General features: G+C 39.1%; 1 protein-coding gene across 1 annotated transcript in view; it reads right to left on the bottom strand.

The window, feature by feature from the left end:
* ptprn2 (protein tyrosine phosphatase receptor type N2) overlaps positions 1 to 21,760 on the bottom strand; it is a 131,342-nt gene that overhangs the window by 50,921 nt on the left and 58,661 nt on the right. Inside the window, exon 11 of the mRNA XM_072378759.1 lies at positions 1,299 to 1,363. Within this exon, the coding sequence (XP_072234860.1) occupies positions 1,299 to 1,363 (65 nt within the window). The remainder of the gene's footprint in view (positions 1 to 1,298; positions 1,364 to 21,760) is intronic.

Below are 21,760 nucleotides of genomic sequence, written 5' to 3'. Positions count from 1 at the left end.
TTAGAGCTGTTGCTCATAAAACACCCTCTGAGTGAGTTTTTGGGATTTTTACTTTGCCAACTCACTATTTGTAGGACAGTAAATGTGGCGCTTCCTTAACACGCATCTCTACAAACACATTTGGGTGCAGATTTTCTCCCCATGAGGTGGAAGACAGATTCTTCCTTTCCCCCCTCCCCCCTTTCTATTCATCCCTCCCTCACCCTGTCTCCTGCAGAGAGGCTATTATTGCTGCTAATTATCCACAAATAGGCCCAATATGACAAACACAGCCCTGTACCAGTGCTGGCTGAGTGCAGGAATCACTGAGTGGGAATAGAAGAATGAAAGGGAGGCGAAGAGGGCCAGACAAAAAACAGGACAAAAGTCACAGTGGAAGAAAAAGGAAAACTATGAATTAGAGATAATTAAGAGGAACATGACAAAGACACAACGTGGAATGAGATGAGAGAAATTGTGGTGCTAAAAAAGATACAAGAAGGAGGCAGATGGGACGAGAAAAGCACCAAAAAGGAGACAACACAGAGGGAACTAACACAGGAAAATGATCTTGTCTATGCAGCATGTGACGGTTGTTGCCATTGGCAACTGTCCTGCAGTGCACAGGCCACATCCACTTAGCTCCCAGCATGCCTCAGGATCAGGGCAGCTCAGGGGTCTAAGGCTGTCTGTCTCATTTCCATAGAAAAACTCATTTACCAGGCAAGCATGAAGGGCTATGATGCATCAGTGGGTGCTTGATTAGATCCTTACCTTTGATACATATGAATATTTATCACTGTTAAATAAATGCACATTTACTCTCCTTTCATCTGGATCAACCTGAGAGTCCTCCTCCTCTCTTCTTAATTTTTTCCAATGAATATGTCACTGGAGCATTAGGGCACCCGACTGCTGACAGCACTCATGATAATCTGATTATTGTTGCTCTGAGGCAATGATCAACACTCACTTTAAGTTTCACAAAGTGGATCAAGCTTTTGTCTTGTTGATTTTTACTTGCCATGGTCACCACGGCTATGAGAGACCTAAAGGACCTAAATCATGGGGACAGTAATCACAGTGGTGCACTTAAAAGAAAATGTGTTTGGAATTCATTGCTGCAAAAGATTAGTGTCTGGTAGCACAGCTGAAGCTGCAGGTGTGATGCGAATGCCAAGATAAGTTGAAATCAAGTTATTTCTGTTTCATGAGCCCAAACACAGAGAGAGCACACAACCACAAGCACACCTACTCTCCCTCTTCTTATTTAAAGTCACATTGCTAAATGGCGGATATTTTTAGGGAGTTTTACTTACATCACTAACTCCGGCCTCCACTATCTTCAGGCCTGTCTCCTTCTCCAGCTGCTGCTTCTGCTGGACTGCATGGGGAGACAAAAGCAGAGGTGGTGTGAGCTGAATTTGAGCAGTGGATGACAAAGAAACACATTTTTCAATTCCTGTGGCAGAACAAGTGGTCATTGAAACTGACAATGATGCAATAGATGTATCAGCCTTAGTCAGATGTCAAACTGGTCATAGAAAATCTCCAGCCCACACACAAACGCAGAAAATCCTCTTCAAAAGCAAGGTAAGAAATCTTCAAAGCGATCTTTAGGGAGCTGAAAACACTTTGTGGCAATATTTAGGAGTAAGAGATAAGTAGTCCTTTAACAGGTAACAAGAAAAATACGTTGCAGCTGCACTCACAGTGAGTGAGTGTTTTGTGTACCAAGGTGCTTTAAGTACAACCCCAATTCGAAAAAAGTTGGGACACTGTGTAAAATGTAAATAAAAAAAAGAATAAAATGATGTACACATATCATAAATCAATACTTTATTCACAATAGAACACAGAAAACATATCAAATGTTGAAAGTGATACATTTTACTATTTCATGTAACTTCATCTTAAATTTGATGGCGGCGACATGTCTCAAAAAAGTTGGGATGGGGGCAACAAAAGGCTGGAAAAGTAAGTAGTACCAAAAAAAAAACAGCTGGAGGAACAAGCTGCAATTAATTAGGTTAGTTGGTAACAGGTCAGTTACATGACTGGCTTTAAAAAGGGTACCTAAGCGAGCAGAGTATCTCACACATTTAGGAGTCCCAACTTTTAAAGAACTGGGGTTGTAACTGGGAAATCTGGCTATGGCCAAAAGCTATATATTAAGAAATGTCATGCAGTATTCTATGGTGACAAAATAGGACAAATCAGAAATTTTGACTGTCCATAATATATATTATCTGTCTAATGGATCATCCGATAGAAACCATAAAATTCGGACAAAATTTCAAGGCAATATCTAATACTGCACTTAAGTAGTGATGCAGGAGCCACAGTAGAAGCAGGATAAGAACTATAAATGCACAATCAACACACCATATAAAATGCACCTATCATTATGCATAATGATCCAGACCTACAGAAGATTACCAGAAAGCAGATGAAGTGCTTGTAGATTCGCAGCACACAATAACTTGAGCTCCTGCCTTTGTTCTTGCTGTAATTAATACACCACCCGAGTTTGATCCTCAGATCTTATGATCTAATCAAATATGGCATGCTATTTCCAAAGCTTTGTTCACAAAGGGTATTCTCATGCAAATCAAACTAAAGTGAGACGACGTTAAATATCCATCGTTCAAGATCACACAATTTTACCGACTTCTTCCTCCTCCCCGTGCTTAACATCCCCTCCTCACTTTGATGGAAACATTTATATTGGAAAACAAAATCAAAGGGACCTTAATTGATTACGCCAAATTATAGAGTGAAAAGAAAAAAGTGGAGCATAATTTCAATTGAGTTTGTTTGCATGTCAATGTGACTGGTAATGTGGAAAAGGAAAAAAAGTTGAAAGGAGCAGGTCCTTTAAATCCCATCTCCCCAGATGAAGGCTATGCAAATAACCCTGGAGAGCTGAACCCCACTACACACTCCAAATTCGGCAATGGGCCTGTTTAATTAGTATTTTAATCTATCCCAATGATTCCACTCAGTCCACAATATATACAGAATTCTATCTAATTAAGGACGCTACTTTTAGGATAATCATCCATCTCTCTATGTCGCCTTTTCTCTTTCTGGTTATTAAGTATTCTGCAAACACTGATCATCCTATCATCCCATCAACATGGCAGCAGAGAGGACATCTTCTATATTAGGTGTCAGCCAAGGATTTTAGGGGAATGGCTAAGAGGAGCATAAAGAAAGCTGAAAGCTGGAAAGGTCAAATATACATTTAAAGTCTCTGAAGTACAGAGAGTCACAGAAAAGATGGAGACAGAGGACAAAAAAGACAATCTTCCATGTTTAGTGAGAGGAGTAAGACTCTCATTTTAAGTGCCTGTTGCCCCCCCCCTGCATTTGGTAATAGACATATTGGCTTTCCATAGATAGCTCCAGTACCTGCTCGGTCCGGGTGCTGTTTAGGAGGGGGGTAATGAGCGAGGTAATTGAGCCCAGCTGGGTGAAGGCGTAGGTGGTGTAGGAAGGCCAAGCAGCTTAAAGGTCACACAACGTTTTGGTCCTAATGAGGACCCCTCTGGGGTCGCAACACGTCATGAGTCAAACCACGAAAGATTAGCTAGGAATCTACACACACGTGTCACAGCGGCAGCAACTCCAATTTGACTGACAAACTGACATTAACTGTCTGTGGTGAAACCAAATAAGCCTGAAGGTCATTGTGAATCAAAGCTAAAAACTCTCCAATCAACCTGAGGGGAAGAATAGTCCCAGAACAGACAGTTTAAATGTAAATACAATGCACTTGCCAAGCTCATTAGCTGGCAACTGGATGGATTTGGGCTGCAGCTACAATCCAGCCAATGGATTGCTTGTTCTCTCTCTGGCTCACAGATAACAGCCTACAGCATCTCTTTTTGGTCACCTCGTCTATTAACCTCCCACTGGAGCTCACTCTTTTTCTCCATTCCTTCTCAGGGACACACACATGCGGATTTTGTAGGTTTCAAATTAGCGACCAGATACTCCTGACAGGCTGTGGAAAAGAGATGTCAGCTCTGATTTCAGAGAGGCTCCTCCAGCCGTTTTAATAGGCATTGTCTGAGTCTATCTAGTCTGATTTCTAAAGTCGAGGTCTGATCCCTGCTGCTCATTTGATCCTTTTGCTTTCCCAATCTGATTGAGCAAAATCATCTGATGCTCTGAAAAAAAATCTTGTTTTTTCCTTTGTTAAAATGTGTTCTATTTGCATGTCGTTTTGATCGAAAATATAAACAGGGCAACAGATTTTGAATGGTACTATAAAAAAGGGAATCAACAGAGTTTCTTATGTCAATCTTAAAAGATGGCAACATATTTTTTTAAATAGTGGCTGCAAAATAAAAATTTAAGTTATAATAATTAAAATACCATTGATCAAACCATTATTTAAGACACAATTTACAGTTTTCATATTTTTCAGCAGCAGCCGGTATTTTTTCTCGTTTATATTCTGTGAATATTTTTACATCAAACTTTTTTTTTTTTAAGTTTGTGGTACAATGCACCTTTCCTGCACTGTATTCAAATTCTGTGCTCATGAATATAGTGTAGGATTTACAGGAAATGAATGCCTATAATCAGTTTCCTTCTGCCTTCACTTACTTGATACTATGAATAAAAAATGTGCCTGTAAAACGTAACATTCTGGTTTGTTTTCTCTACACGATCATTTTTAGTATTTGTAAGTGAATAAAGGAGCAAGAAGGAACTGGAACAGTGAGATTTCTCAGCGAGGTAACCAGTTTTACTGTGTCCTGCTGTTGTGTGGAAAAAACCCTCGCACCATGTCCAACATTAAACCAGATCACAGTTTCAATTGTTAGTAACTGCCAATTTGTTTGGCTGCACTGTAAGCCAAAGCACAAGTTGCTTTGCAGTTTTCAAACATGCAGATGAAGGAGTACGGTTAGATTTATTCACCTTATGTTGACTCCAATAAGCACAGTTACTTAGGAATTCTACTTTAAGATTAAATAGTTGAAGTAGCTTCTTTTGCCTACAAGCCCGATTCATATAAAGTGCATCCATCACCTGCCACAAACCATTTCAGCTTCAACCAGCTTCTTGCAAAGTACATCACCTTTTCACAAAAGTACACATTTGCTATAGAATGTGAGAAGTGCACCAGGAAAATGTTTGATTTACACCTTGATCACAGTTTCTGTTGAGCTGGAGAACAGAGACATAATTCAAAAACTCATCAGGGACTTGTTGAAGAAGAGGAAAAGGCCATTTCAATCATCAATCTAAAGGCTGATTGAGAGTTCAGATGCTTTTTCTTGACATGCACACTAATGAAGTAGAAGATAGAAAAAAAAACAGCAAAGCAGACATTTAAGTTAGACTTTTATGTGACCTTTAAAGAGCTGTGCAGCATGTGCTCTTAACAAAATGTATCTAGTAGCGAGGTATAATTTGATTAAAATGCTGCTTTACTCTGCCATATGCTGAAAACCGAGGCAATTGTGCAGTGTTCATCATAGATTCTAATAGCAATTCACAAATGATTATCATGAAGTCATCAGAGCTTAAAGTCATGAATATATATATTCATTTTTCTGATATACGACAGGGTTGTTATTGTTAGAGGCAATATAAATTCAGCATCAAGAGACAAATCACCCACTGCAGGCTGTAAGTATTTTGTATTTCAACACAGCATAGCAGCCACCGCTGTCACATGATCATTATGCTGCCTCTTTGGCCAAATGGGGGTATATAGTTGACAAAATGCATATTTCACCATCCTCTGATTGATCTGTTAATATTGAATAACACCCCCATCCATTCCATCTATCTCCCCCTTCCTCCACTGTTCCTCAGGTCGTCTATATTCACCACTTCCATCACTCCATCCGTCACTCCAACCAAACAAAATGAAAGTGTTTATTGCGGAGGAGGGCTGACGCTCACGCCTCTCCACAGCCGTTAGCCTTATCAGCAGGCAATCGTGCCGATATTAAAGTTGCCATTCCGCCCATCACTTTCCGCTTGCACATATGATGGCTGTCTCTACCTATCAGAGGTAGAGACTGTAGAGAGGAGGAGGGGGAAGGGAGGGAGGGGAGGAAACGAGAGGGAGATGCACCTGATCCCCCTGACAGATAAGATGCATGGCAACCCATTTTTCAGTCAAAATCCTGGGAGAGAAACAAAAACAATGATATTCCTTCAAGACTCAGTGTATGAAGAGCCGCAGTGCTGACTTCAGTGCAGAAGCATATTCATTACATGTATGATATAAATGCATATATGACCGCTTTACATCTGGCATCTGCTCACTGATGCTTATCAAAATGTAAATCAGTTTGCAAATATGATCTAACTGGTTTATCTTATTTTCTCCACCTCGTACACAGCAGCGAGAATAAAAGATCACACTGGTAAAAACAAAATATTCCAACAAAAATCGGATTTTTACACTTATTACTTGTTATATTTGTCCTTATATACTGGGAGACATAGCAAGATTTTAAACAGCCAGGATTTCAAAACCAGGGTTTCAAACTGAAGGAACCAATCCTATCAACACGGTGAGACTTGGTGATCGGAAACAAGGTTTATGTAACATTAGAAATACATTTGCTTACAGTCAAGCTGAAGAGTGAGGAGAGATAGGTGAGCAGGTGCAGCCAGGAAAGCAGTCTAGATAGTGGCTGGGCTAATTTGCATATTTATAGATCTGTACATATCAAATGAGACACACGTGTGGAATTATACCCAAGCCATTTCAACACACCAAGGAGCTATTTTCATCAAAATAACTTTTATATAACTTATTTAGATGAATAGATTCATTTTAGGGGCTTGATACATTTTTTTAGAGCACGAGTCATACATGAAATGTATCTATAGTGTGACATCATTATCTGCTAATACCTAATCCAGCTACAATTAATGCATTAGAAGTGTAAAATATGTACTAAATTAGAAGAGATGCCTTGGAGATCATGCGAGTGTGAGAAACAATTGCAGCTAAAGATAATGATTCTAACCGAATCTATCAATTTCTTCTATTTAATCAAATACTTGATTAAATAATCAGTTACTGTCAGTTTATAGAAACTATAACAGTGTGACTATCCCTCAAGTGGCAATTAGAACCTCCCAGGAACCAGGATTTCTATTCGATAACCAACAAACAGTTGAAAATTCTCCAAAGATTATTTACTTTTAGGCTCAAAATAAACCATTTATCCATTGAAATCGAATATTATTTTTTTTACAGATTTATTGTTTAATCAACTTCATAAAAATGAATCATTGCTGCTTGAGACAATAATACTTTCCAACAAGGGACACATGTTTTATGCTCACTATGGCAACAAATGAGGAAGAAATAAGGGGCTAACTGCTACTTAACTATCAGTTGAAGAGTAAGTCTTAATTAAATCTTATTGAGTAGCAAAGGATTACATTCATGGTTAGTTAATCAAGACAGCAAGAAGAGTGAGAAACAAATTATAAAGTACACAATAATTGATGAATTCTTAAACAGTACTCACCCAATAATAATGAAGGAGACGGTGATGAGTTACTAGAAAACAGGCCAGGAGATCTAATACTAACCAATCATTAAGGAATGGTAAGTAACTGGCTCCAGAAACCAGTTGCTGAATGAATTAATCATTAGTTAAGGTTTTGTGCACCCAATAATACTTAGTAATTAGTGAGTGGTTTGTCAGAATGTAATAATTATCTTATAATGACTTACCTTTTATATGTCCATTCACATAAAGTGGAGCTATGAAGTTGTTACTGAGCACTGAATCATTAACTTACCATTACTTGTCAATTAGCTATCAATGAAAGTCAAGTTCCACCACATCACATATGAGCTCATAATAACAAGAATTATTACAATAATGTCTTAGTATTTCATAATAATCCATCTATTTTCTACACTCTCTTCATTCTGTAAAGGGAATAAGAAAACTCACTTTGGTGAGTGAAATCACTATTAGAGATTATCAGGCAAGTTTTGAGGGCTCACTGAATTGTTTCTGATTAATTCCTCATCTCTTGATTTACTAATTCTTAACTAAAGGTAAATTAGCACTGATGTTCTTTCCTTATTTGTTGACAGGTGACTACTTAACAGTCTCTGTGGCTTCTCAAAAATGAATATTTGTTGATTTTTCCATTCACTGTTTTGCAGAGTTTTAGAATTTCTATCATTTTAAGTACTAAGTAATTGAATAACAGTGATCATCAGAAAAACAACACATTTACGAAGCTCAAAGCAGGGAATATTTGGCATTTGTGTTTGACTGAAGGACTTTTACAAGATTAACCAATGAGAATGAGCGCCAGCATGATTCAATAAGTTTGTGTCAGTCAACTAATCATCTGTGGACTGATTAATAAATGTTACAACAGCACTGTGGCTCTCTAATCACTCACCCTTTGATACTTTTAGCAAGAATTAACAATCATTTACAAGTCTAATAAGATTAGATATATGTTAATACACAGTAACAGTTACTTATTCCCTTATGAAGACATATGGAGTTACATTAAGCCAAATAATTGAACCAGAAAGAAAATAAGTCTTTTCTCTCTCTGTAAACCCAACATGACAATACCCATGATATCATTAGGCTCTAATGTCCAATAAGCAGTGCCAATCATAACCCACCACGTCTGTCACATGGTAGGATCACACTGTTAACAGCAGGGGTCCTGGCTGGCTCACTGTTTATTCTCACTGATCGATTGTTTCCTGTGGATAAGCCAACAGTGCTCCCCAACAAACCAACTGCTGTTATTCAACCTAAATCAACATACTAGGAACCTTCGCTATCTAACTGAAAGCAGCTGATGAACTCGGCTGCAAAATATTACATTGCCTGTTTCGTAGTTTACAAGCAATGTGAAAAGACAACATGGTGCGGGAAAAAAAACAGAAGACGAGGTCTGCTGCCTGATTTAAACTGTAATGGACTGAACTGTCATGCAGTCAGCATGCGCTTTGAGTCCTCTACAAACACTATCAAACGCTTTACAGGCCCTGTCTCTTTAAAACAGAACACACATGGCATTTATAATTGCATGCTCGTTCATTAGAAACCCTTTTCAACAATGGCTGAATGACACACCTAGATGAGCCTTGGCCTCATGTTCTTGGGCAAACAGATGCACATAAACACAGCCCCACACACACATACATGATATCTGTTTCTTTGCCGGCTGCTTGATTAATAGATTGTGGCTGCTCTGACACTCAGTGTAGAATAGGCATTTTGCCTCTGATAGGTGCTGACACCAATTGTTCACGGACTGCAGGAGACCAGGGAACAGAAGCAGCACTGGCAAATGACTTGGATGGCAGACACCTCCAGATGTGGGAGAAACCCCACGGATGTCACTGTGCATTCTCACCGGGACACGCTCAGATCGTTTACGCCGCCTTTCAGAGATGACAATCTGCAGATGTGTGACATATGTGACGCAAATCACATCTGACAATCACTGAAAAAGAACGGATGGGTTTATGGATTACAGTGTGCGATGAGGTAAACAACGCACATCTGAGGCAATCATGGTGATCAGAAATCCAGCATGCTGCAGAGGCTTTGGATGACCCTCCCTAAGAACACAAGCTGGCAGACTTTCTGTCACTACAACATTGCATTCAAACCATTTTCTGTAATGTTCAAGGAAGCCTCAATTTTACGACTGACTATTGATTGTACTTGGCACTTTAAAGCTGGATGAAAGGCACTGCTAACAGCTTTTTTTTTCCTTGGGCAACTTTACATCAAAATGATTAAATGGTGCTCAATGAATTTTCCTGATGTTTGTGTGATACAAGATGAAAACATCTGGAGGTCTGCCGCCATTTGAAGGGAGCCTACTGGGGAAATGCTTATCTGAGAAAGGGACAGTGAAGCTGACACACAGAGCTGCACACACACATACATCCTTGCAGACGCTCTTCCACTGCTTCCCCGCTGAGAGAACTCTGACAGAGGCAGCCCTACCTGTCACTGTGGTTGCAATTATCCTGCAGGCTCTCTCTGAGGACCATCTCCTGCAGGTCTCCACATTACTAATCGCATCACAGAGCACACACACACTGAGTATGCAAACTGACACATAGGAGGGTACACCTACAAGTGCAGATACTGTACATATTCATAGAAACACCCATACACATACACACTTTTCATCCACAATTCATTCTCCACAAGCTAATAGCTCGAATGAAATGCAATGCGTCGGTGCAGACATCCTGCTCAAGCCAGGACAAGCACACATTATCATGCGGAGGTGGGTGATCATGGAAGCATGTACACAAACCTTTTATGTGTTTCACTACTCAAAAATTAAATATCCCAGCTCAGACAGCTAAGGTGTCTACACATACACTAACTGGAGAACCTAAATAAATCAATAAATATGCAAAAAGCATCATACGGAAGCCTTGTAAATAAGAAGTGGCATTAACATAAAACCAGGATATGAGCTTCAGTGAGTCAAGAGGTAATTCTGGGATATTAGAAAAAATCAGACATGCTCAGTAAGATACTATCTGGGCTGCAGGGAGGTCTCCTTGAGGAAGCAATTGATCTGTTTCATACCGGTTCATTGGAGCTTTGAAAACAGAGCCCAGCCTGGGTTTCAGAAACAGGTTGACTGTACGGAGCTGTGAAGGGTGATTTTAGCGAGAACCCAATGTGACCTCATTACCGCAGATTTGTTCCGACTGTCATTAGGAATCACAAACACCATCACTCAAGTCAGAAATAAGGAGGAGAGGATGGGGTGAGGTAAGCAGGGGTGGCTAGAGGGATGAGGCTGGGCTCTGATGCTAATCAAGCGCATTTGATCTGAAAAATAAGATCCATCATCAACAATCTATAGACAAGCATCTACACGTGCAGTGTTGAGCATATCGTTTTGGCCCAAGGAAAAGATGTGTGCTACCAAAGGAGGACAAACAGCAGCACAACTGTGACACATTAAAACACTTAATACGCTTCAACAAATTGATCTTCGGTTGTTGACCATGACAAAAAGAGTTTTCTACAAAATGAGCAAATGTTACAGTGATATAAATTTCTTTATATCTACTTACCAACTCGGCCCCACCCCTCCGTTTTGCAGAGGTAAGATGTCCCTTTTTTGGGGGGAATCAAGAATTGGTCGTATCCAAGAGGCCAACAATGCCCTGGCTAAAAGGCTAGAAAACCACTACACCTTGATTCGTAAAGAAAAGGGGTAACTGACCAAAGTAAAATGAAGGGGCAGGGGAAGGTCGTGGAGCCAAGGGGAGGAATGGGGATTGGGATTAAGAGCCACAAACACAAACCTACAGCAATGTCATGGCTATCCCCAAAAGACCGCATCAAGAGTTTTAACAAAATAAACAAAAACTGACACATTGACACCAGTCAAAGCATCTTCTAGTTTAACGGGTGTGTGCTCCAATCATCCATTGGCAGTGAAGTATAAATTTGTGTCTGTTAAGGGAGGAGAAAGAGAATGGACGGGTTGCCAAAATGTCAGACAGGACAAATCTTTGTTGCAGTTTTTTTTCCTCCTGATAGACAAAGGTTACTTAATTTGACTGAACAGACATTGACTGCTGTTGGAAGATTGCCACATTTCATGCAGAATTCTCCTCCCTTGTACTTTTTTACTGTTTTGAGAGCTACTTGGGAACAAGACACACCAATCTCTTATAAGCAAGCAACTCAAGGGAAATTTTTAGATTTTACAGTAATGCAGGCTAAATGGCCGTAAAAATCCAGTAAAATATTTTACAATATTTGTTGTCTAACATAGGGAATGTTTTGTTGTGTTTACCCATCAATTTTACCAAAACAAGTCCCCCTCCCGCACATTTTTTGCAATACAGCCCTGTCAAAGATAACCGTAATTAGTTTAGATTTAAGATTAGTGTAAAGAAATAAAAACAAGCCAGGGGCTTTTTTTTCCTTCCTGAAACAGAAATGATAATGGATTCGGCCATCCTACTATCCAGTCCACATAAAACACTGAGGTAATTTAATCCGCTTTATGAGTTTACCTAATTTAACCAAGATAACACGCAAAGCCAAACAGAATATTTGTCCATTCAAGATGACACTGTAATGGGGTCCATTACAATGTTATCCAAAAATATTACATGAAACACAAGAGAAATAACGCCTCCAAGGACATTTATTCATTCATTGAATTACCGTCACATAATGGTATGTCAAGCGCAATCTGTATTGTATAGACTTGTGTATGTGTATATATACATTATGTATATATTTTCCCATATATATATATGCTGGGAAAATGGGAAAACTGCCAATATGCACAATGTCTATGTCCCATGCATAAGTATTACTTGTTTTAACCCATGCACATGATGTATATATGCCTTATATAGCAAATTCAAGTTTTTTGTTTTTTTACCTTTGTGACACATGCAAAATTAACTTTGTTAAAGTTAATTAAAGTTATCAACCACCAAAAAAGAGCCTCACTGTGAGGTAGGTTGAGGTGGCAGATGGTTCTAATACATATTATCTCTGTGGACTCTGTAGAGATCTGTGTTTGACTTCAGCAAACTGTTTTTGTCCTCTTACCCCTTCTCATCTCGTTTGATATCACTGTTTCCATCTGTGGTAAGTCCTGTTGCTGCTATTTGTTCACTCATTTTATTTTTTGTTCAGTTTCACATAGGCACCACTTGGTTAAGAATAGAACACAAAAACCAGGTAATGGACAGGGAAAAACAAAAAGCCTGAAGTACCGATGTATGGAATATACACATTGCATATCTTTCTTGTTTCTAGAAAAGTAAAATGCTGTAGCACTATGTATTTTCCTGGAAACTGGGCTGGATTTCAGACTGGTTATTGCCACATTTGTAAAATGTAATGCACTGAATTGTAGAATTGTTAATGTTAATGTCATGTCATGGATGCTACTTTCTTCTAAATCTATGATATATAAATTATATACACTAAATTCAAACATACAATTACATTAATAATTGTTTTTGAGAATAAATACTGCAGTCTTTATTTCAAGTGGAATAACTTGGCAATGACCCAGCTTGGCTAAGTAAGAAGTAAAATGAAAACAGTCAACTGTAAAGCCAGAATTAAGATGTTCATTAAGGAAAGGTTTCCTTAGTTTCACAAGAAAAAACAAGGTAATATTGATGAGTAATATGGGCCGCGCAGCTGTTCTGTTGTAAGTTTTAGCTTTTAGTATTTATCATCTAGTTGGGATTCATTTTAGCAAAAACATGTCTGCTGTGGTCTTAATTTGTGAAAAATAATTAAATTCTCTGAAAATACTGTTCAGTGCAATGATTAATGGTTGATGAAGGCTACGGCAAATAATTATCTCTGTTATCAATTAATTTGTCATTGAATTCACTCAGTCCATCATTTGTTATGTAAAATGTCAGGCAGGTGGAATAAAGGTTAATTGAAAAGTTAATTTTGTCCAAAAGCCAAAGATCTGGTTCACAAAAGCTAAAGAAAGCACTGAACTCGTGTACCAGTCCCATTAACCAGGGTTTGTTTGACATCTTTGTCAATTATTTGATTTATTAAAAATAATTAGAATAACATCATTTAAAAGGGCTACACTCTCAATAAGTAGTTTGAGCATTTGAAAGCTTTACAGATTCTATAAACACAATCTAAAATACACTTTAAATCACACTGCAATATCTATTAAGGGGCTAATTTTGTCTTGACATTAATGACATTGATCATCTGCATTAAACTTTTTTTCAACTCTGAGGAAGTCCCAGTGTTTTGAGCTCACAGAGGTTAATGACAGAGCAGACACGTTTGCTAACAGTGGCTTTATTCTAACCATATCCACAGATGTTAGTGCACATCACCCATCAGAGAGTGGACAAACAGCCGAGAGGTGCGTCCCATCAGCCCTGCCTCTCTCTGTCTCTGTGAAGCATCCTGGCTCCTCATATCACAGTGTTAATCTCACCGCGTTACTTTCCTGTTTACAGCTGGGAGTGGTGGGTGCAAAATGAAAGTGTAACACAACAGCCTCACGCAGGTGTCAAAATGAGAAATATGACATATCCCCTCAGAGATTTTATTAGTACAGATATCATTTTGCATTCATCCTGCCTGGTGTGTCATTGGACTCTTTTTTTATTACTATTTTGCTTCAGGACAAAATGTGATAATCATTACAATATTTCTAAAGCAGAGCAGCTGCAAAGAGAAAAGCAAGAAATGTATTAAGAACGGGGCGCAATTCGAAAATCAAAATACACAATTTGACTAGTGTGTTTGCTATAATTCTTCCCACTCTGAATCAATCATCTTTCTGCAGAGCTTCTTAAACAATTCCTTTTAAAAGTGAGACACTGGCTCAGAGACACAGCATGATGATTAAATCTATACACCACAGAAGTGCCGACATACTGTTATTTTCTACCCAAGATTAATTCCCTAAATATCTGTAAAATCTGTCCATGTTCCATACCCTTCTTTGACTAAACTCTCAAGTAGTTAGAGGGCGAAAGACAAGACTGTGTAAGCACACCTCCCTGTCTTTTTAAGGACACCTGTTGGGCGGCATGGCTCATCTCCTCCTCATTTAGCCGTCTGTCTGGGCTCCGTGGGGCTGATTACCAGGAAGAGCTGATTCTAGTTGCACTGCTTATCAGTCTAATTAGAGCCTCTGGCAGGTGACTTGAAGGAAGTCGTGAGTGTTGAGGATGTTCAGGCATAGCCATTTGTACAGGCATAGCAGCTATGGTACATGCAACGGTAAAAACATGAAATAGAAGGGTATAAAATTATGGCTTGTGAACTGTGGTGACAGATGACTATGTGAAGGTATTTCAGTGCAAGGGACATTTTCTAGGCCCTTTATCAGGAGCATGAGGCACCTCGAGGGAGTTAAAAAGAGTATGACTCATCTTAAAGAAAATGTCAAATGGTGACAGCTAGTCAAGAGAAAGATGCGATATCTTGACTTACATCCATCGGTAAAAGTATCCACTGTTAAAAAAGAAAAAAGAATGAGAGGAAAACTGAGATGGGCTATGGCTCTGTGGAGGGTGCTTTGTTAGGCCCAGCAGAGAAAATGGCGGATGAGATAAGGCAAGAAAAATACATTTAAGGTAAAGTCTGACAGGGAAAAAAAGGACAAACAAAGTGAAAAGCAAGGGTAGAAAGACAGAGAAGAGTGGAAGACAATGTACTAATCTACAGGGAGTGAACAAGTTTTCCAGGTAGAGTATCAGTCACTGATAAAAGGTCAGTAGTCTGCTGTTCGCACATCCAGGTGCTAATGTAACACCTCTCACACCTTTCTCGTTTGCTTGTGTCTGGCTGCCTGCAGGTTGGTGGGCAGAGAGACTGTTGTTTGTGCTAGAATAATATGTTGTAATCCCCCGTCTCAGATGTGGCCTCGACACAGGTAATTGGACTTGGAGTGTGAGGCAGCCTGTGGCTAGATACACACACCACTGTGAAACACACAGATTTGAAATATGAGGTGAATTGCTCCTAATCTCAAGACAGATAAACCCTCATTTATTTTGTTTGAGAAGTTCAGTTGCTCTGGTTCTAATTTTATACCATTTTCTGAATTTCTTATTTGAATAACAGCCTTAAAGGAGCATATACATTTATATATTTTCAGTATTTTTCTTGCATTTAGTTATATATGTTTTTTAAACCGCTCTCCCATAAATTAACTCTTTCTCATCAAAGGTTTGTGTACAAAAAGAGGTTCCATTTTTCTACAGTCTAGGAGTCGAACACAGTCAACAAATCAGGGGGTGAGTTAAAACGTGCCAGTGCTGTGAACATGCTGTAATCTCTCTTCTATTTCTCAAAACGCCAATCTGTATGACAAAAGTTAGATAACTCTAGTCATTTTGGTGCCCATGGCGAGATTATGGTTTGGCACACCACCCCAAACATTAATGGACAGCCGTATGACAGACCTTAAAGGTTTAATTATTTATCAAGCACACACTAAAATGTGTTGTATAATAAGTGTTGCTGACGTCTGTCACCCTGAGATGTGCACCAATAACTCCTATAACCTATCCCCCTCCTCCACAGAGCGCAGTCCAGGACAGGTTCAAGGCCCGGTCGATCGAATGAGGAGTTCTTTATTTTTTCTGTATTTGTTCATTTCTTATTTTCAAGACAGAGCATGGGGAAGGGGCGCCAGTCAGGGCTGCAAATTATTACTATTATTGATTTAATTTTATTTATTGTTTTAACCCGTATACAACCATTCTGTCGCCGCTGACAGGATTGAGCACGCACACTTGTCATGACATTAGTTCCTTAACTGTTGGTGCAATTAAAAAAATTCAAATGGTTTCTGAAAGTGGAAAACGAAGCTTAGTCACAAGTCACTACGGTAAGGATACGCTGAGCGAGGGAAGCTAATTAGTGGTCGTAGGAGGGTTGGTTTTTGTTTTTCCTTTTTTAGGGCTTGCAGCAGCGTCCCCTCCGATTACCTATGTGGCCTTTGCCAAGAGCCGGCTCTATAGATAACAACTTCAAAGACAATATGTGATAAAAAGTTAAATGTGCGCATTAAACCAATTGATTTGTCTAACCTAAGCTCTCAAAACCAGGCAGAGAGAAAGTGCTTTATGCGACCAAAAGCGGATTTTCAGTTACATGTTTTAGCATGTTTAACCATCTGACAAAAGGAACAGAAAAGTATGTGAGCAAGAGCGGCTAAGGTACACTTATACAATACTGTTTTCACAAAAAGATTAAAAAAAAAGATGGAACTTGACCCGTTTTCACACTGTATTTGCTGTGCTCTGCATTAGTTTTTGTTAAATAAATAATAACTGTGTGACGTGCTGAGGTTATATTTACCTAATGTTAAGACCTGAGAAGAACTATTTGATTCCTTCTATTATTCCATGATATGTAGAACTGAAAGAGGACGTACTTCCATTTTTACATGACTGTAAAATAAAACAATAAAGACAAAGCAGGGAACAGCTTTCAGTTTTATCGTTTAATCTCTACAAAGATGCAGCCTATTAGATGCAGCATATTAGTGCATGCTCGCATAAATAATCATCCTTCCTTTGTGTCATCCCAAATTATTCTGAGGTGGATATTGGAGTTGACGCTGCACGGTGGTTAGTACTGTCGCCTCACAGCAAGAAAGTGTGGAGTTTGGATGTTCTCCCCTTTAATGTATGGATCTCTCTGAGTACCCCAGCTTCCTCCCACCAAAAAAGCCCCTGGCTTGTTTTTCACCAAAAACCTGCTAGGCTAATTGGTGACTCTAAATAGTCCCTAGGAATGAAAGTGAGCTTGCATGGTTATGTGTCTTGTTTGGTACACCCACCCAGGGTGGCAGCCCAATGGCAGCTGGAAAAGGCTCAAGTGGGTATAGAAAATGGATGGATGGATATTGAAGTTGAAGTGAAAGTAGGTGTACCTTAAAGAGAGGTTTGAGATATGAGTTATCATCTCCAAAAAGGGCTCTGGGAGACACAGCAGTCCAGTCTGATGCATACAGACCACTGACCCATGACAGCCAGCCCATATCGATTTAAAAGCAGGCAGAGGACACAGAGAAAAAGACAGAGATGGGAAGGGAGAGAGGAGAAAATCAGTGAGGAGGGCAGGGAGCAATATCCCTTTTAAAACTTATCCATAATTCATTGTCTTTTCTTTCATACTTCCTTTCATATTTTCTTCCTCTTTCAGACAGCCACGCGACAGCCCAATGTTCATTTTAAAGGGGATTAGTGGCAACCTATTTTGAAATGTCTCTCACACAGAGACACAGCCAAGATCCTATATCCAATTTCCTATCGAGAGAAAGATATAGATGCCAGCAAGAGCCATTTGGATATTACAGAACTGAAATGATTATTGTCTGTTTCACGCAATGAGTTGGATTCATTATTTCAGCTTTTAATGCTAGTAATGTAAAATAAATGACAAAATACAGGCATGTTAATGATAAAAGCAAAACATAATGCTTCTTTAAATTGAACCAGATTTGAAATGACGTGCTGAGGGACTTTTCCCATTTCACACAGATGGACACTAAAATGTACCTTACCTGTGAAAATATGCACATTAAATCAATACCACAACTGACAAAATATCCCTAACCAGTCTAATAGAGTTGTGGAAACTACTAGTGTTAACACTGCAACCGTGGCTAATAATTTTCCTTTCAAGTACTGCTGGTTTACTGCTGGTTTAGAAAAAATAAGATGATCTTTTCCCAAAGATTTCACCCTGCTAATGAAGAAAGTGGAACTGTTGAAGACTATCTTGAAGATCGGTCGATCTATTGGTTATTTATTTGATTATTCATGGATGAAAATAACGTACATTATAAAAAAGAAACCTCTAAACTGTACACAAATTGTATTCCTTGTCTTATACAATGCACTTACAAACAACTCTGTAACCACCTCGCTTTTTTAGCTCGTAATTGCTGATATATAGACAGGCACCCTAAAATAAAAACATATAATTTGATACAAACACAGAGAAGATGTAGCTATATGCTGAGAATCGAAGGGAAATCTGACTAATATACGGTATAGCAGTATATTACTCAGGTTTCTGTTAAAGAATTCAGCTTGAGACTATCGGCAAGACTTCCAAAAATCCAATAAACGTTACATAGTAGTCCTGCAACTCTTTGACCCAATTTCAACAAATCGAGATGAGCTAAATCTTCAGTAGGTGGACTGCATTTATATAGCACTTTAAAAAAAGTGTGTGTGTGTGTGTGTGATCAGGTGCAGGAAAGTACTATGGGACTAAGGAAATTTCCAGAAAAAACTTTTACAACTGCAGACCAAAGGAATTTCAACATATAATTGAAATGATAAACAAACATTCAGCGTGTTCCTCTGTGCATCAGACTGTGCCAGGGAGTTTGCTGTGTAGATATCCACCTGCAGAGTTCAGTCACTCCCACAGACAGTGGGGGAGGTTCATGTATTCTGTGTGACAGCTGCACAGAAGCTGCACTGAGGGTATGTCTTTGCATCTATGCTCTCAAGATGACCCCAGGGCTGAAAAATCTGTTGCAGCCAACACCCACAGAAGGAAAAAAACATCAAAATGGTTCATTATTTACAGATTTTTTTAGTCTGATCTGGGTAATGGTTTCCGTACCATTTTCTGTTTGAGATGCTGCGCTCAACTGCAACAACAAACTCCTCACTTAGGCCATATGCAAACCATGACATTCAGATCCACACGAAGCAGCAGCCAGTGGTTAGTCACGGCCGTGACTCATTTTAATTACTGCTTATTCTGAAGAACAGGGATACTGCAATCTGCAGTATGGGAAAAAGAGGTGCACACACAATATGGAGAGATGCACAAAGGAAGTAAAAAATGAACATCTGTCTTTTTTTTTTTCCTTTCAAGCTTCCCTGCCAAAGAAAGCTGGCGCTGCACCTGGACATGAATTATAGAGAGGCACTTGGATGAGAAGGCTGGAAGGAAGAGAGAAGAAGAGGAGAGGTGAATGGAAATAAGGGAACATGGTGGATTTCACATCTCCTCCATCTGGAGACACTCACCAGGGGGCTCAATGGGTCAATGATCAATTCAGTGCCAATAGCTGCAAATAAGGAGTAACACTGTGATATAGTGTTCTATGAGCTGCACAAAAAGTTGTAATAAATTATACATGATGGTGAGTAATACTGGAGTAAATATCATTCAAAATAAACAGAGTGCTCATTGTGAAACCTCTGCTGAGGATGTTATGAAATGGCCCTCAAATTCTACTTTATGTTTTCAGACAGCTGTAACTCTTTAGAAAAGATATACAATTATACTCAAAGAGGAACTACAAAAGCAAATAGTGCTTTGAAGATGGAAAGCCCAAAATGTCACCCACCCGCTTTGAAGCTGCCTGGCTCTTTTTGTTACTCTACACTTGTAGCTCACGGAACCACAGGCAGTGCGAACTGTATTCAGAGGCCAATTTAGCGTGGATGTACCATTAAGACAAGAAACACACATACACACACACACACTTAGATGGTGATATACTGTAGAAACACAAACACACACACCTGGAAAGACTACATTGTGCAGATGTACCATCTTTCTTTGATTTCTACCCAGCCCTTGTGCTTTCATGCACTTTAAGTGTCATCTACGGTCTCTTTGATACCCTCATGCAGTTTTGTTAGTCCATTAACAGCCATACCCAACAAAAACAATCTATATCTCTATGTTCTACTTCTATATGAAGCAGCCATAGATAACTTAGTCTGGATCCTTCTGAAAGTTTGATGAAAGCACCTCTAAGTCAGGCATAATAGCTGACAAAAACATGTAGCAACTGATCGATAGTTTTGATAATTCATTTTGTACAAAATCTTCTTTTTTTCCACTTCAATGACGCAAAACGACCTCCAGTGTTTTGAGTGATTGTTGATCAATACCAATGATCACTTCAGAAGATTTTTCTTCAGCAAACACTTCAAATATATGTTTGTTCATTTCTGCCATCATTAGGTAGAACAGTACAAAAGCAGGCAGGAAAGCAAAAGTGTGACTCATTCCTGAATATGAAGAAGTCCACTGGGTTGTTGTGTGCACTTCTTAAGGTATTCTGTGCAGTTTTAGCTTTACTGATATTGCGCCACTAAATGACCACTTTGTAAGATACACCAGTTCAACTGCATCTCAAAGCAAAAATCAGTGGAAAATTGACATACATTTGCTTGTAGACATAGTCAAGAAGATATGCTGAGGTTAAAACCACGCATCAGAATGGCATGTGAGTATTTCAGAAAACCGTTGATTCTCTGGTAGTTTTGTCTTTGAGCATCATGTCAGCTGCAGTCTTCTGGGTGAAAATACTACTGACAGCACAGGTCAGAGAAGAATGAAAGGCAACAGTAAGCCAAATAACTACTTGTTGCAATCAAGGTGTGAACAAAAGCCTTCCAGGATGCTCAAGAAGTCTAACCTTGAAGCAGACGTGTCACAACAGCAGAAAACCACAACAAATGCAACTCCTGTCACTGAAAGTGAGGTTACTGTTGGCTTCACACATTTATCAGTGGAAGATTGGAAAAAAGCTTTTTGAGTCTTGATTTTCTGCAGCAAAAGTCAGATGGCGGAGTCAGTATTTGGCATAAAGAACACAAAAATGTGGATCAACAACCCAGGCTGTTGCTGGCGGCGTACCAGCCCACTTCAGTGCTGACGCAGATAATGTCCATCAATTCATAACCCCAGTGTACCCATCTTTTAATGCCTACGTTCAGCAAGACGATGCACCAAATTACCAAGCTCATATGGTCTCAGACCGGTTTAGAGAACAGTCCTCTGGCATACAATGGCCCCCTCAGTCACCAGATCTCAATCCAGTTGGGCACCTCTACAATATGGTGGAGAATCGCATCATTAATATTGTTCGTACAAATCTGCAGCATCTTGAAAGGCTATCAAGTCAAGACATACCAAAAAAGGACTATTTTCAACATCTTGTTACACATCTAGTTGAACTGAGACAATTAAAGCAAATCTAAATAATATGTAAAATTCCAATGTGATCTCCAAACAACATATTTCCTACAAATCTGTTTTTTATGAAAGTGTTTAAAGCAGAAATAGGTGGCTCACAATGTAAAAGTGTCAAAATTAAAATTGCCTTTAGCAAGACTGTTCTCCTCAAAATGTGCCCACATGGCATTTGCTCATGCAGACAGATACAATCAATAATTACGTTAGAAGAATATGCAACACAGGTGGTGATCGTACAGTCAGTTAGGGTTATG

The sequence above is a fragment of the Leuresthes tenuis genome, unplaced genomic scaffold (genome assembly GCF_036924035.1).
Source record: "Leuresthes tenuis unplaced genomic scaffold, fLeuTen1.0.hap1 SCAF_24, whole genome shotgun sequence".
Lineage (NCBI taxonomy): Eukaryota > Metazoa > Chordata > Actinopteri > Atheriniformes > Atherinopsidae > Leuresthes > Leuresthes tenuis.
The sequence above is the reverse complement of the archived record's forward strand: the minus strand, read 5'-3'. Positions and strand labels throughout refer to the sequence as shown.